Genomic DNA, 17,117 nt, shown 5'->3' with positions numbered 1-17,117 from the left:
CACAAGGGAGACAATTATTTTTAGCCATCTTCAAAGCAGGGTGTTTTTTTTGTTTGTTTGTTTTTGTGTGTGTGGTATGCGGGCCTCTCACTGTTGTGGCCTCTCCCGTTGCGGAGCACAGGCTCCGGACGTGCAGGCTCAGCAGCCATGGCTCACGGGCCCAGCCGCTCCACGGCATGTGGGATCCTCCCAGACCAGGGCACAAACCCGTGTCCCCTGCATCATCAGGCGGGCTCTCAACCACTGTGCCACCAGGGAAGCCCTAGGGTGTTTTTATAGAATGTAAAAAGGAACCTCAAATGCTTTCTTTTGCACTTTCCTGACTAAATTTGTTGGTGAAATATTTGAGCAAACTGGTTGGCAGACCTTGGATCTGTTTGTTTCTATTTATACTTCCAGTTAATGGCTATGTTTGTTTCTGTTTATACTCCCAGTTAATTGCTGTGTTATTGTCTTAGCTTGGCTTCTTTTGACACATAATTCAGCTTCTTTCAAAGCACAAAACATCACTTTTGATTTTCTGCCATTTTTTAAAACTCACATTAAGTAAGGGAAGCTGTATGGTGGAAGGTCCTGGCACTTCTGAAGCTGGGACACTGAACTGGCTTCAGGGAATCCTTTGGGTGGCCCTCTCAACATTGATTTGCATCTTTTTTTTTTCCATCTAGTGGCTGAGCAGGCAGAATCCATTGACAATCCATTGCATGAAGCTGCAAAAAGAGGTAGGTCTGATTCTTTTTGATTGAGATAAACAGTACAGTAAAACACAGACATATTAATTATGTAGTTTGATGACTTTTAACAAATGCATTTACCTGTGTAACCAACACCCAGATCAAGATCCAGAACATTTCTATCATCCCAGAAAGTTCCCTTCCCAGTTAAATCCTTGCCTCCCCCAGAGGCAATCTCTGTTCTGGCCTTCTTTCACTCTATAGAAATGTGTGATTTTAATTTTTAAAATGTCAGTCAACAGATAACTTTTGAGTCTTACCTGCCCTGTGCTTAGTTGCAAGTGGAAAGTCATGCTCTGTGACTCGCAGAGCTCAAAGTCTGGCAGGGGAGAGATGTGTGTAGCAGATCATTACAAGATGGTGTGATAAGTATAGCGGTTGAAGTGTGTTTCAGTTAAACAGGCTATAGAGGCCAGAATGAGTAACAGGAGGGCAGAGGGTGGGGGCTTCTCAGGGGTCCAGCACCTGGGAGAGTGTTAGTATATTGCAAGTATGAATGGTGAGGTTGGGGTTGGGGAGGAAGGAAGCACCAGGGATGGGGCTTGTACGTGGGGCTTTGTTCCATAGATCAGTGGCTCTCCACAGAGGGTAATTCCTCTCTGCAAACCCTGGGACATTTGGCAGTATCTGGAGGCATTTGTTTGTTTGTTTGTTTGTTTGTTTGTTATTTTGCGGAACGCGGGCCTCTCACTGTTGTGGCCTCTCCGGTTGTGGAGCACAGGCTCCGGACGCACAGGCTCAGGGGCCATGGCTTACGGGCCCAGCCGCTCCGCGGCATGTGGGATCTTCCCGGACCGGGGCACGAACCCGTGTACCCTGCATCGGCAGGCGGACTCTCAACCACTGCGCCACCAGGGAAGTCCTCTGGAGGCATTTTGACTGTCATAACTGGGGGGATGCTGGCACCTTTTGCGTAGAGGCTGGGGATGTTGCTAAACATCGTGCAGTACAGCCCCCATAACAAAGAACCCTCCAGCGCCAGATGTCAGTAGGGCCACTGTTGAGAAACCCTGCTGTAGATCGTGGGGAATTTTTTATAAGGCCACAGTAAGCTCTCTTTCATTTAATTGTAGATATTTCTGAAATCTGAATGTGCAAAAGGAAATTATTGGTTTAGGATTGTGCATAAGTAGAACTACTAAATTGACATTTAAAAAATTCTTTGTAAACTAGATATTTAGGGCATTAGCCACAGGATATTAAATGAATAGTTATACTTTAACATATAAGAGCAGCAGCTTTGAGTAGGTTATTTAGTTTTTCTTTTCTTATAGGAACTGAAAATGCATTTTAAATATGAATATGAGTAGTATCTGCTTGTTCTTAGGTTTGAATTTTTTTCCCGAAGTTCCAGGATTTCACAAAGGAAAAAAAAGCTTTTTTTACAGAGTAAAAATACCTTAAATGGACCCATTTAGGCAACTCTTCCCATTAACCTACCATTAAAAATTGATGTTAATGCTTTCCATTAATAAACTGGAAGTCAAACTGTACCATAGAGAATGCGTTATGGGGCAGGTTTTAATTTCAGACTTACTGATTAATCCTTTGCAAATGCGAATTTATGCAGGATGAAATTGATTGAAAAGCAAAACGAAAAAAACTAAAACCCTTTTTCATGTGTTTTTATAAATGTAAAATGTTTTCAGGCAACTTGAGTTGGTTGAGAGAGTGTTTGGACAACCGAGTAGGTGTTAATGGCTTGGACAAAGCTGGAAGCACCGCCTTGTACTGGGCTTGTCACGGGGGTCACAAAGGTATTACATTTTGTTTGTTATCATAAATATCTGTGCTACTGAAAATGTGCTTCATCTAGGGGAGCCAGAGTTACACAAATGAAAAAAAATTGGTATTCTTTTCAAATTTTTCAGAATGTCAGCCAAAAGCCCAGTCCCTGGAAGCTCTGTAAAACAGTAGGTAGAATGTGATTGGCCAGCCTCACTACACAGACCTTTTCACTTGAAGGAGTGGAAGCTTCCTTTCCTCTCTCAGACTTGCAAAGGTCTGAGAAAACAGGAAAGCAACAGTAATATAAAAACAACCCCCACTGTCTAATCTCACAGAAGAAAGGACCAGAATTGATTCCTCTGACTTAGTTTTTCCCAGGAAGCTTTTTTTTTTTTTTTCGGTACGCGGGCCTCTCACTGTTGTGGCCTCTCCCATTGCGGAGCACAGGCTCTGGACGCGCAGGCTCAGCAGCCATGGCTCACAGGCGCAGCCACTACGCAGCATGTGGGATCTTCCCAGACTGGGGCACGAACCTGTGTCCCCTGCATCAGCAGGCGGACTCTCAACCACTGCGCCACCAGGGAAGCCCTCCCAGGAAGCTTTTATGATTTACATTCTAAGCTTAAGATTTAGGAAAGAGACAGCATTTGCTTGAGTTGGTGATTCAGTTGATAACTTCCTCTATTATAATCAATAATAATGACAAATGGAATTTCTAGATGTATTTCAGCCTGGCTGAGAATCTACCACACCCACTCTCTTTCTCCCTCTCTCTACAACACACAGAAAATGATCCCAACAGTAATGAGAAACAAAGAATCCAACAAATTAAATAGCGTGGCCAAAGGAAAATTTAAACACAAATTAGTGGTATGAATATTAAGTGCCCCAGCAAATGTAAAAATATTCCTATCATAGATGTCATGTGAAAATACAAAAGGCAAAATATTAGAAAAAAATTTTCCCTGAGTAATTCTACCTTTTATAGTCTTAGGTCTTCTATTTACATAAATGTTGAAAACTTTGTTATAACGATTTTCTTGATGATTCTTCTAAAAAGAATCCTCTCTTTTAAAATTATTATGCTGAGTTTTGTCAGACTTTTAGTCTCCTTCTTTAAAAAATCTTTTCTATTTGAATTTCAGATATAGTGGAAGTGCTATTTACTCAACCAAACATTGAACTGAACCAACAGGTGAGATTGCTTATGCAGAAGCCATTTAACCCACCTACCTTGCTCTCCTGGTACAGCTTATGTGTGTGTAAAATCCTGTCTTGGTGTCTTGGAACTCACCTTTTCCCATTTATTATTTTTCATAAAACTTTTAATCAAAATACAACAAGCACATAGTTAAAAAATTATGATTAAAGTCCAAATTGCATAAAGCCCCCAATTCCTGCCATACTCCTCCTCGTATATCACTTTCAGCTTTTAGTGCTTTCCTCTTACCTTCATGTTACTAAGGAATATGCTTGTGGAGCTGTCTAATAATTCATCATCTTCATAAAGTATTTTGGTATCCTATCTGGTAGGTGAAGGTTTACGCTTGTCAACCGCCCAGCTGTCATCTTCCAGCACCCAGCGCCCAATCTTTCCTCCTCCGGTCCTCCTAATGTTTCATACATAGCATAGTTTTTGCTTATATTACTATATAATGCTTATGGTATTATGGCTATTTAAATATCATTCACTGCTTGTGTAACTTTTTTGTTTCTGTATTTATTGACTTTTATTTAGTGCTTTTTTTTTTTTTGTATTTCACAAAGACCTCGACACTGTTTTATACTCTCTTGATATACTTTTCTAAATTGTATAAGATAATTGCTTTCTTTCTTTTCTTCCTGGAATCATACTGAAGCCTTCCATCTTCATTCTCTGATCGGAGCAACTTGGTCTCTACTGCCCTTTGCTGTCTTCCTGGGAAACGCTTCACCTCTCTCCTGTATTGTGTCCTCACTTTTCTGGATCCTCTGTCTTCCATTTGTTGAAGAATACCTTCAAGTAAATTCCTGAGAAAGGGGAGCTTGGGCTTGACTATTTGGCTGATAGAATTCTGGGTTGAAAATGACTTCCCTCAGAATTTTACAGGCATGGCTCCATGGTATTCTAGTTTCCAGGGTTGCTTTTGAGAGGTTTGATGCCTTTTTGAGTCCCATTCTTTGTGTATTAACTGCTTTTTCCCTATTTTATTTGGCCGTGCTGCGAGGCTTATAGGATCTTGGTTCCCTGACCAGGGATTGAACCCAGGCCCCTGGGCCCTCAGCAGTGAAAGTGCAGAGTCCTAACCACTGGGCAGCCAGGAAATTCCCTGCGTTTTCTCATGATTAGAATTTTACTCTATCCATGGTATTCCAAACTTTCACAATGATGTGCTTTTAGAATGGGTCTTTGCCTGAAAATGGTAGTGAACTCTTTCAGCCTGGAAAAATATCTTGTATTATTTCTTATATATTTTTATCTGTTTCCTTTGCTCTTTGGTTCTGGAATGCCCATTAGTAGCTATGTGGGACCTCTCAGATTGAGCCTCTAATTTTCTTAGTTTTCCTCAGAGGTTTTCTCATCTTTGTGTTTTATTTTGGTCGCCTTTTTAATTCCCCAGAGCATTGTATTAGATCTCTGTTGCTGTGTGACAAATTGCCACGTATTTAGCAACTTAAAATATACCCATTTACCTTATGCTTTCTGTAGGTGAGAATTCTGGGTGGCGTAGCTGGGTTTCCTGCTCAGGGTCTCACAAGTGGGAATCAAGGTATTGTCTGGAGTGGGGTTCTCATGTGGAGCTCGAGTCCTATTCCAAGTTCATTCATGTTGCTGGGAGAATTGTGTTCCTTGCACCTATGGTACTGAGGCCCTCAACTTTTAGAGACCACCCCTCCTGATGGACAGTTCACAACATGGCTGTTTGCTTTCTTCCTCAAGGCCAGCAGGAGATTGTGTTGCTGGTGCTATGCCTTTCCTTATAAGGGCCCACCTGACTAGGTCAGGTCCACCCAGGGTAAACATCAACTGATTAGAAAATATGGGCATGATATCCTGTTATATTCACCGGTCTCACTCACTCTCAAGGGGAGGAAATTATACAGGGAGGTGTATCCCAGGGGGCAGGGAGCTTGAGGGCTGTCTTAGAATTCTTTCTACCACAAGCTCCTCCTTTTACTCTTATTTTTACTTTTACATAGCATCTTTTTGTCATTTCCTAACATAATGTCATATTATATCTCTGATATATTAATTATATACATATTTTAAAACATTTTCTGCTATTCACTACACTGTGTCTTTTTCCTCTGAGATCCATTAGCTTTGTTTTGATCTTTCTTTGGATATTGGAGGCTGTCCTCAAATATACAGTACCTTTGTCTGTCCATTCATGTTTGAGTGTGACTGAAAGCACTGTGTGCTTGTGGGGCTTATTGACTGGTGGTTTCCTCCGTAGGGTGAAGTGGTGAGGTCCTGGATGTTCTGCTGGCTTATACCCAGATGCCAGTTAAAATATTCCCTTCCTCCCCTGCATTGGGACTGTTCAGCTCTCCCAGAAAAGTATTCTCCAGCCTCCTCCCTGGGCGTAGATGCTAGACTGTACACACTGGGGCACTGGGGTAGGTAAAGGCAGCTGGGAGAGGGGTCTTACTGCTCAGTTTGCAGGTTTTTCAGCTAGCCCCCTGCTTTTAGTTCCTAGCCTAATTGCCACCTTCTCTTGTGCCTGCAAGTTCCATGAGCTTGGAAGCTATCTGGTTAATTTCTCAACAGGGTAATTCTACCATGTGTACTGGGTCATCTGGCAGCAGGGAGAAAGGAAGGTGATCTGGGGTTCTGGGGTTCTAATTACTCCGGAGAAACACTTTCACCCAGTACTCTTGGTTTCACTCCCATGCCTCATTCCTGCTCTCGTGTCTCCAGGCATCTCCAGTTCCTAATTCATGCTGGTTTCTGCGGAGACAAATCTGCTTGTTTCCTCCTGGCGTCTCCCTCTGCAGGCATCTGCACTTCCACTTGTGCACTTCCACTTCTCCTCTTCCATCCCATTCCCTTTCCCCAAATGACTCACCTCTCATCTTTTGAGTCTCCTTTCCCTCTTTGGAATTTTATATGATTTTATAACTTCGTTCTCATTTTAGATTTACTTAGGTTAGAGTAAACCTAAATTCATGCACGGTTTCAATCCACACTCTCTTTTTAAAATGCTGCTTTCTCTTGTTATATCACCATAGAACAAGTTGGGAGACACAGCTTTGCATGCTGCTGCCTGGAAGGGTTATGCAGATATTGTCCAGTTGCTTCTGGCAAAAGGTAAAGTGTGCTTAGTTTTTCTGGTCTTTGCTTACCCTGAAAAATAGGCTACGTCCACTTTTACCACTTGAAATAGTAGGGAAAACAATAGGATTCTTATTTTAAAACTGGAATTGTGGTCTCTACTCTGTCTGCATCACGGAGTTGTTATCATAAGATAAAATTGAGGTGATTTGTGTAAGCTTTTAATTTTAACTCAAAAGCTTGGTAAGCTTTAAAATCACATATATTACCCTCAGTAAGAATTTATTGTACATTTCTGCAGGATTAAAGGGCCTCAGAAAGAAGGTGTGTGTGTGTGTGTGTGTGTGTGTGTGTGTGTGTGTGTGTGTGTGTGTGCGCATGCGCACACATGTGCATGCACACATACAGAGGAGAGCTCTCTAAGAAAGCTGTATGGATGAAGTTGCTGAGGCCCCTGTTCTCACAGGAAAGCTTGATAGATAAGAAGGAATGCTGTGGCTGCGATGTCCTGCTTTGAGCTGAGCAGATGCTAGATGTACAGAAAACAAGAAGATACGTTGATTCCCTGTTTTTACACAAGTCAGAAGCACCAGTGAAATTATGGACTTACCATCCATTCATCTGTTTGTCCCACAAATATTAGTTAACCCTTATAGAAGGCCAGGGATATCACCCCGTACTGCACCCTGGTCTAGAAGGCTGTAATATAGGATGCTTGAATCCCCAGCCTACATGTCACATGGATGCAGTATCATTAGGGATCCTTGGAGCAATGTTGTGGGTTATATGAGAGGAAATGTTTTTGATTTAAAGGATGTTGATGATGTAAACTCCAGGTGCAAAAGATCAGACACCTTGAGGACCACTGTAGTGCCCCCCAGAGGTATGCCAACATCTGCACTGTCTGCTATGGCAGCCACTAACCACACGTGCTACTGAGCCCTTGAAAGGAGGCTAGTCTGAATTGAGATGTGCTGTAAGTGTAAGATGAATACCAGATTTTGAATACTTAGTAGAAACAAAAAGAGTGAAGTAGCACAGTAATTTTCATATTGGTTACATGATGAAGTGATAACACTTTGGATATACTGGGTGAAATGAAATATATTCTTAAAATGAATTTCACATTTTGAAAACGTAGCCACTAGAAAAATTTAAATTACGTCTATGGCTCACATAATTTTCTTCTGGGCAGCGCTGGTTGAGAGGGACACAGGAAATGGTTGAGTTTCTTCTCTAGCATCCTGTCTCTGAACATTTCCCATCCTGACAGAAATCATGTATGTGAGTTCTCAAGTGTAAAGTAAGGTATGATCAGTCACAGAACTATGAACCTGCAGGATGTTTGACCTGTAGTACAGCGAGAGAATGAGGTTTTCCCTATAACCCCAGCTGTGGATATCTAAATCTGTTCATGAGAGATTTTCACACATGGTCACCGTATTCCTAATTAAACATACTATTCTTTTCTTGACAGTATTTTTGTGCCTTTGAGTTTTAGGACATTTATATTTTGTTTACTGACGAGGATGTGGTTGTAGAGAAAATGGCACTCTCAAACACTGTGGCAGAGAGTGTAAATTGGTAAGCCTTCTTGGCAGGCAGTCTAACAGTAGCTAGCAGAATGAAAACATACATATCCTTACATTTCAGCACCACTTCTAGGAAACCATCCTTCAGAAATGCATATAAACAAAGATGTTGTTCAAGGAGGTTCACGGCAGCATTGTTTGTGATAATGAAAATTAGGAAAAGCCTAAACACCCCTCAATAGAGGAGTGGTTAAATAAATTTTGGAATACCCACAAAATGGAATAATTATAAATATTTAAATAGATTGGGTTATACGTATGTGTACTACTAAGGAATGAATACGATAATATATTATTAAGTTAAAAAAATCAAAACTGGTGGTTACCAGGGAGGAGAGGGAGGGAAAGGGGTAAGATAGGGGTAGGGGATTAAGAGGTACAAACTACTGTGTATAAAATAAATAAGCTACAAGGATACATGGTACAACACAGGGAATATAGCCAATATTTTGTGACAATTATAAATGAAATATAACCTTTAAAAATTGTGAACCCCTATGTTATATACCTGAAACTTATAAATATTGTACATCAACTAAAAAAAAGGAAAATATCATTGGCAAAAAAAAAATCAAATTACAGACTAATACATGGAGTATGATTTTGTGTATATGTCCACATATGTCTGTGAATGCATTCTTGCACATAAGGGAGATGGGAACTGATGCCCACTTGTTGGGAATGGTCACCTCTGGGGAAGGTAGAAGATGGGGAAGGAAGGGGTTAGTTGCAGGCTGAAATGAGACATAAGCTTTTGTTCAGCATACATCTGTATTTTTGAATCTTTGACAATGAGAAAGATTTATGAATTCTGATGTAATTTATCACATAATAAAGACAAGGAAAAAAGGGAGTAGAAGATGGGCTGTGGGAACAATGGATTGCCTCTAGATTTTAGTGTTACTAATTCTGCTAATAAGCATGAGAGTATACTTAAGATAAATATTAATCTCCTCAAGCTCAACTTACATGGTCTTTTCTAAAGACCTTCTTGAAAAGAAGAGGCAAAGGGTGTATTGAATTTAATCTCCAAAAACGCGTGCCAAGGCACGTTGAGTCTAACTGATTTACTGTCCACAGGGACAGTCAACTCCTCACTGAAAAGTTCACATGCAATTCTATAGGGACTCGAAAGGAAGGCTATATTTTAATTGTGTATAATTATTACAGGTGCAGCAATAAGCTCCCTGATTAAAGCTGCCAAATATGTTATTACTGTTTTGAGAAAGTTTTACTGTTTGGAAAGAGCCTAGTTCGGGGCCAGAATGGTTCTCTAGTTAGTTCTGCCAAAAGTGATTAGTTTTGATGGAAAGAGGATTGGCTGCTATATAATTAACACTACTGTTTGTTATATAAGAAAGTTGTTAAGAGAGTAAATCCTAAGAGTTCTCATTACAAGGAAAAAAAAATTTTATATTCTTTTAATTTTGTATCTATATGGGATGATGGATGTTTACTAAACTTACTGTGATAATCATTTCATGATGTTCGTAAGTCAAATCATTATCTGTACACCTTAAACTTATACAGTGTTGTGTGTCAATTATATCTCAATATAACTGGAAGAAAGAAAAGAAAAAGAGAAAAAAGAAACTAAAAAAAAAAAAAAAGGTTTGGCTGCTACTATAGAGTCTTCAAAACACCTAATTTACTTTCTTGTGTTGGGGAAGGTGCTAGAACAGACTTAAGAAACAATGAGAAGAAGCTGGCCCTGGACATGGCTACTAATGCTGCCTGTGCGTCTCTCCTGAAAAAGAAACAGGGAACAGGTACTTGATTTTAATCCTTCTTCCTCCTGATGCCATCATGACTAAGAGTTATCGATTTAATATTAGGGAAGATTTTTTCTTGGTAAATTCTTCAGGTGATTCTGAAGTTAGATTTTACATCCTTGGTCTGAATCAGAACTTCAACATGGAAGAATACCTTTATGCAAACAAATTTGAAGAGACATCGATTTTTTGCTATGATTAGTATGTTTCTTTTATTCCTTGCAATCAAGTTCTAATTACTTTGCTTTCCATTACAGTCCTTATCAGAGAACCATTGTTTCCATATTCTCATTTCAGATTTGTTTTTATGACTGGTTATCACTAAATATTTTTTAATTATGCATTCAAGAGCTTTATGATTATATTTTGTTTCTATTTTAAATGAGGGTATCAAAATTATTTGTAATCAAAATTTTGTAATCAAAATTATTCTAGACTTTGTAAATGTATCGGTATCTCTTCACAGTTCTATGCGTGGTTTTTTAAAGATAAGAGTGTATATTCTTTTTTTAAAAATTAATTTATTTTTGGCTGTGTTGGGTCTTTGTTGCTGCGCACAAGCTTTCTCTAGTTGCGGCGAGTGGGGGCTGCTCTTCGTTGCGGTGCACGGGCTTCTCATTGCGGTGGCTTCTCTTGTTGTGGAGCACGGGCTCTAGATGCGTGGGCTTCAGTAGTTGTGGTACACAGGCTCAGTAGCTGGTGGCTCGCGGGCTGTAGAGCGCAGGCTCAGTAGTTGTGGCGCACGGGCTTCGTCGCTCCGCGGCATGTGGGATCTTCCCAGACCGGGGATCGAACCCGTGTCCCCTGCATTGGCAGGTGGATTCTTAACCACTGCGCCACCAGGGAAGTCTGAAGATAGAGTGTATATTCTTAAAGATAATATCTATTGATGTAGGAGAAGAGGTTTGAAAAGTTCACATGCAATTCTATAAAAATGAAGAGTTTGTGTGGTGGTTTTGAAAAGGTGTTAAAGGAAATAGAGGTGTTAAACACATTTGCACTGTTCGTGATTACTATTCAGAGATTGGCTGTTGATTAGACTTCTCAGTATATAGCCTGCTGAATGTGCTCCCCTAGATTCATTCTAACATGGTGATTCCAGAAAGGAGTACTGGGAGTGGCGGGGTGTGAACTCTGCCACCTCTCCTCTGCCACCTCTCCTCTGTCCCTCTTTGATTTATCATCAGTCTCCTGGCCCATGAGAAACCCAGAGAGGTAGAAAAAAAGAAAGGTGGAAGATGCTTGGTTGGAGGGAACATTTGATCTCTTTTTTCTCACTTCTCAAGCCTTATTCTACTTAATTATCTCCTGTTTGGCACTTTAATTCCACTTTGAAGTATAAGCCTGTAATGGATACATTTTTACTGCCGTTTTCTAGAAAGGAACTAGTATAATGGAGGATTCACCTTTTGCAAGTCTTTGCATTGCTACTCATCATTCTGGACTCTTTTAGTATCGCTTTAGAGTCTGAAGTTTAGACTGGTTCATGTTGGTGGAGAATCACCAAGACACCTTTTTAGAAATTTCCATTATAGAGGCTAAGTGCATGTGTTTTCATTTTATCCTTAGGGTATTATTATTTTCAGAGTTCTCCAACTTGGGTAATGAGATGCTCATTTCTGTTTCTATCATTTGAATCAAATTCCCATTAATGTTTGAACCCTTGGAAAACTTATTTCTCCCTCAGGTATCCCTTGATTTATGAGAAGAGTCAATATTATGCTGTCCCATATTCCATTTCTAGCATAAGCAGCAAAGTATATCAGTCCCCTGGTTTCCTGCTTTAGTCAATTAAAGAAAGCAAACAGCCCCCCTCTCTTTGTGGCTTACCAAGGGAACTTCCCAGAATCATCTTCCTTACCTATCATCAAATTCCCATCATAATTCTCACAAATCCATTGTTCCGTTTGTCCCTTATTTCAGATAAGTGTTTGTTCCAGATTCTTATTTAACCTCAGTTCAGGTATAATGTAAACTATTAAGCAGTTAGGGACTTCTTATTTAAGCCATGAATGTTTGCTGGCAGAGCAAGTCTTTCTTTAAAGTAATTACTCATGCATAGATGTGTATAGGGTCTACCAAATGAGTGAGAAAGTGTTTACCAGCTGAGTGGTGCTCCCTAGCTACATTTTGACTGAGAAGCCGTATTTGCAGCCATGTGGTTGAAACACTTTTACTTGAGGTGGACCTCTCACGCCCTGCTGCCTTGGTTGGGTCAGGAAGAAGGACTATGACCTAATTTCCTTTCTCTGCCACTGACTTCCTGCCGCTATATGGGCACCTCCAAAACATCCTGACTGAGGAGTAAGGTTTCTTATGAGCTAACGGTTATCAGGGTCTCATGCACACTATGAGTTTGATGGTGACAGACAATGAAAATATCACACCTGCTCAGACCCCAGAGAGCTACACCCAGAAGCCTCCACATGAACAACTGGAGCTGGAAGAGGCAGGTGGCAAACTTTTCTCTTTTTCTCCTCATTTTTCTGTAGTCTTTGTAGAAAAGGGCAGGGACGTTGGTGTTCTGTTTCTCTGTTTACTCCAAGTTTCTTTAGTTTACCTTCCTAAATTTGTGCTCTACTGATTTCAGTAATGAGGTAATTAATCTTGGGGCCTGGCACACAGAGCCAAGAAATGCATCTTCGTATTTCATTTTTCATGTTACCTTTTTCTCTGTTTTCTTTTTCTTCATTTGCCCAATTATCCAGTTTAAAAAATTTTAATTTGTATTTTGATCCTCGTTGGAATGAGAGTTTGAATATTTGGCCATATAGCAAATTGCCAGCATGAGCTCTAAGCCAGAGGAGGTATATTCTGACATCGTGGTCCACTTTTAAAAGCACATCTTGAGGGCTTCCCTGGTGGCGCAGTGGTTGAGGGTCCGCCTGCTGATGCAGGGGACGTGGGTTCGTGCCCCGGTCCGGGAAGATCCCACATGCCGCGGAGCGGCTGGGCCCGTGAGCCATGGCCGCTGAGCCTGCGCGTCCGGAGCCTGTGCTCCGCAGCCGGAGAGGCCACAACGGTGAGAGGCCCGCGTACAGCAAAAAAACAAACAAACAAACAACAACAACAAAAAAAACAAAAAAAAACACATCTTGAATTTCTTATAAGGACAAAATAATTTACATGTTACAGTTACCATGAAGGGTAACTTTAGGATATAGGGTGGGGTCAAGGCATACTTGAGGATTGAACCTTTCAGTTCTTTTTCCAATTTTTAAAAACTAGGGTATAATTTACATTAAGTAAAGTACATAAATCTTAAGTGTACATCTTGATGATTTTTTTTTTTACTGTGCTTACACTTTTTTTTAAATTCATTAACCTGATTTAATCCACAATGAAATTAACCTTTTTTTCCGGCCGTGCCACACGGCATGCAGGATCTTAGTTCCCCAACCAGGGATTGAACCTGGGCCCCCTGCAGTGGAAGTGCAGGGTCCTAACCACTAGACCGCCAGGGGATTCCCACTGTGCTTAAACTTATTAACCATAACCCAGATGATAGAGGACATTTCCCACACAACAGAAGCCTCCCTCAGAATCCTCTCCTTCTCTCACCATAGATTAGTTTTGCCTGTTTTCAAACTTGATATAAATGGAATCAAACAGTGTGTGCTTTTTGGTGTCTAACTTCTTTCACGTAACACGTCTATGAGATTTTACATGTTATTGTGTTTATCCCTCCACCGTTTGTTTATTTATTTGTTTGTTTGTCTATCTAAGTTCTGGTGCTTTGGAACATGTAAATCCAGGGCAGTGAGAATGAGAAAAAATATGGAAGTGAGGTAGGGGAGGCTGAGAAGCACTGCTAGGGGATACATTACCATGATAGTCATGCCCCAAGACGGGCTATGAAGATACCGCTCATTATCAGCACTTGGCCATATGAGAAGTTTCCAGAGAAACTGTGCTTCAGAGCAGTCCACAGAAGGAAGGAAGGAGAAGTTTATTTGCCTGGCTCTCACTTTATTTGGTCAGAATTTGCACCGTGGCCAGTCATCTTCCTCTTGCTTAAAGCAAAGTGCCAAAGTAACCATTGAAGGACAAGGAATATCTCCAATATTGAAAAACACAGGTTTGTAGTAGCAAAGTAGAAAGGGGAAGAGCTTTGCTATTTGTCTTTTTGTCTTTAGCTTAAAAGGCTACTTTTACCAAGTTCATGGCCAGTCCTGAAGTTTGTGGGTGTGTATGGAACAGAACAAAATACCTTCCTCCCAGGTCTCCAGAACTCCTCTTAAGGAGAATGGAGAAGAGTACAGTCAACCCGGAGACTTCTAATAGTTTGGAAGCTGAAGTCGTTGAAGGCCACCTCTGTTCTGCGTAAAGCCACTTGTTCTTTTACCTTTCTTTCTCTCTTGTATAAGATAAATCGGTTTCTATATCCCTGCCCTCTCCCCTGCCCCTTCCTTTTTTTTTCATTAATCATTTTTCTAAACCTATGAAGACTTAAAAAAAACTACAGTATCATCAAACGTCTTGTGATGGTCTAAATTTACCATTTTCTCTTACATGTTTTTTATTCTTTGCTTATTTATTTATGTTTTTTTAAGTAGGGTCCAAACTGATAGCTATGTCTCTTGTTTCTTTGTTTTTCAATTAATGTTTCCTTTCCCTCTCCTTTTCCTCTTTGTTTAGCCTTGCAGTTTATTTGTTAAAGAAACTGGACCAATTTCCCTGAATTTCCCAGTGTAGACATTGCATGCATGCATTCCCATGGTGTTGTCATGCTCCTCTGTCCTCTGTATTTTTGTCAATTGGTGTTACATCTAGAGGTTTGATTAGATTTGGATTCTATCTATCATCTATCGATCTATCTATCTACCTATGTATCTATCTATCTATTTTAGGGATAGAGGGAAGAATACTTCATAAAGAAAATTGTGTTCTTCTATCAGAGGCGCATAGTATCTGTTTGTCACTTGTCCTGCAATGTTAGCATCCATAGATGATCATTGTCTAGATTCATTATTTCACTAATGGTTGCAAAATGGTGATATTCTAATTTTGTCACTCCTTTCTTGGTTATTAGTTGGAACATTCTATAAAGAAAAATTTCCCCTTATCAACTCTTTGGTTACTCGAGCAGTAGTTTGTATATCAGGGGCAGAATAAAGCCTTGATTTTTATTTACCTTTTAAGAGTTTTCAAAATAACCTGCTGGTTCCCTGTTATTTTTCGAAGGGGGCCAATGAATTCTCTTTGGTGTGTGTTGAAATATTTGCTGTGTTTTAATCCAGCATAGTTTCCTTACTGGTAGCCTATCTTTGGCTAGTGGAGGCCTCTTCTGGTTGGATCCTGAACCCTTTTAAAATGATGCTGTCTTTGCTAGGATCCTTGTTTTATGGCATAACAAGAGGTTTCAGGTCTCTCTTTTACAGTTTCTTCCCCAGACTTGGAATCAGTCATATCTCCAATGAGCATGGGCTTATAGTATTTAGAGACCATGTTCTGGGTGCTATATATAACATACATTTATTGAGCTCTAACAATGTGCTTATACTGCATTTCAGTTTTCCCCTTAAAACTATACCTCGTGTAACCTGTTGCTATAGGAATTTGATGAGACAGTTTGAATTTGACTGGACAGGTGAACAGTTAAAGATCAGATGTCTTCCTTTTGAACTCTGTTTAAGGTTGACTTAACATTTGATGGGGTTCAGCTCTTTCTATTTTAAAACTTTTATTTTTCAATTCAGTTTCTTTTGCTTCTGAGTATACTTTATCAATGTTTTCTAAAATGAAACTGAAGCTTTTGTGTTTTCATTCTCTTTCTTTTTCTTTTCCTTTTCCCCCCCTCATTAGTTATCTTTCTACCCAGTGACCTTGCCCTCAGGTAAGGCCACAGGTTGTCGACTGACTGAAGCCACCTGTGCACTTGTCATTGGGAAAGGAGGTTGGATGCACAGTTGTCAGGGTGGACGGGCTTCTGGTGTGTTCCACATTGGTCATGGTGCATGTGGCTGTCGTATTTTGTTTAAGATAGACTAATGGTACCTCAGCACCATGTGCTTTACTTTTCTGCATGTCTAGGTAACATGCAGACATATGTATTTGTCAGCCTCTGTGGCAACAGAAACTAATCAGTTAGACTGGAAAGCAAAAGTAGAAAAATATCCTTGGAGAAAATACAACCCGTAGGTCTGAGGGAAGATTACAGTGTTTTGAATTGTCAGGAGCTTTGAAAATGAAAACAAAATCTGAGCCATTTGTAATTTCTCTGTTTTGCTTTTCCCCCATTCCTTTTAGATGCAGTCCGAACATTAAGCAATGCCGAGGACTATCTTGATGATGAAGACTCAGATTAATTCCTTTCCAGAGCTTTGAGATCTAAAACTTGTGTTGCTTTTGCCATTTCAAAACCTTGTCTTTGCCAGAAGAGTGTTGGTAACTGTAAGAAAAGAAAAAAAAAGTCTATATGAACGTGGCAGTATTGCACTGTTTGAATAAAACATGTAAATGAATAGGTCTCACCTTCAGTTTGCCAATAAGTGACTGGATATTTTGCTGTATAAAGTACATTTTTGTTCACCAGAGTAGAACAAGAAGAGATTATTTCTATTTATCAAGCTTAAAAGAATTTTAAGAAATTTTTTCTTTAAAAAAAATCGGGATTTTTTTTTTTAAAGTTCTTTACCTCAAGGATTGAGATATTTTGAATGGATTTTTCAAGGGGGGAATGCTTATTATAATAATAAACTGAAAGACTTAATAGAAAATCGTCAGCTATTCTGACAAAAATAAACATTTTAAGAGACTTTATTTCCTTTGTTTTGTGGTATCACTCTTTGCTGGTAAATAAATAAACCTTTTTATATTTATATTTAGGTAAAGACTGATTTGATTTTTTAAATAACATTTTGTATTATTAGCACAGAAGAATCATAGTAGCCAAATTTTCTTTCTTTCTTTTTTTTTTTTTTTCTGGATACAGTGTATTTTGTTGATGGTACATGACAAAGTAGGGCTCCCTAAGCCCCTCCCCTTCTTTAGGGGGTCTGGGATGGAAATCGTGTGGAGGTCGGGAGATTCTCAG

At 39.8% G+C, this 17,117-nt stretch overlaps 1 protein-coding gene across 1 annotated transcript in view; it reads left to right on the top strand.

Moving 5' to 3' along the window:
* The window catches only part of OSTF1 (osteoclast stimulating factor 1), a 48,869-nt gene extending 31,967 nt beyond the window's left edge, over positions 1-16,902 (top strand). Inside the window, exons 5-10 of the mRNA XM_082657571.1 lie at positions 669-722; positions 2,384-2,491; positions 3,608-3,657; positions 6,675-6,753; positions 9,980-10,078; positions 16,331-16,902. Of these exons, the coding sequence (XP_082513697.1) occupies positions 669-722; positions 2,384-2,491; positions 3,608-3,657; positions 6,675-6,753; positions 9,980-10,078; positions 16,331-16,389 (449 nt within the window). The 3' untranslated portion in view covers positions 16,390-16,902. The remainder of the gene's footprint in view (positions 1-668; positions 723-2,383; positions 2,492-3,607; positions 3,658-6,674; positions 6,754-9,979; positions 10,079-16,330) is intronic.
* The last annotated feature ends 215 nt before the right edge of the window (positions 16,903-17,117 follow it).

This window comes from Grampus griseus, assembly GCF_964374135.1.
Source record: "Grampus griseus genome assembly, chromosome: 6".
In the NCBI taxonomy this organism is placed as follows: Eukaryota; Metazoa; Chordata; class Mammalia; order Artiodactyla; family Delphinidae; genus Grampus; species Grampus griseus.
The sequence above is the reverse complement of the archived record's forward strand: the minus strand, read 5'-3'. Positions and strand labels throughout refer to the sequence as shown.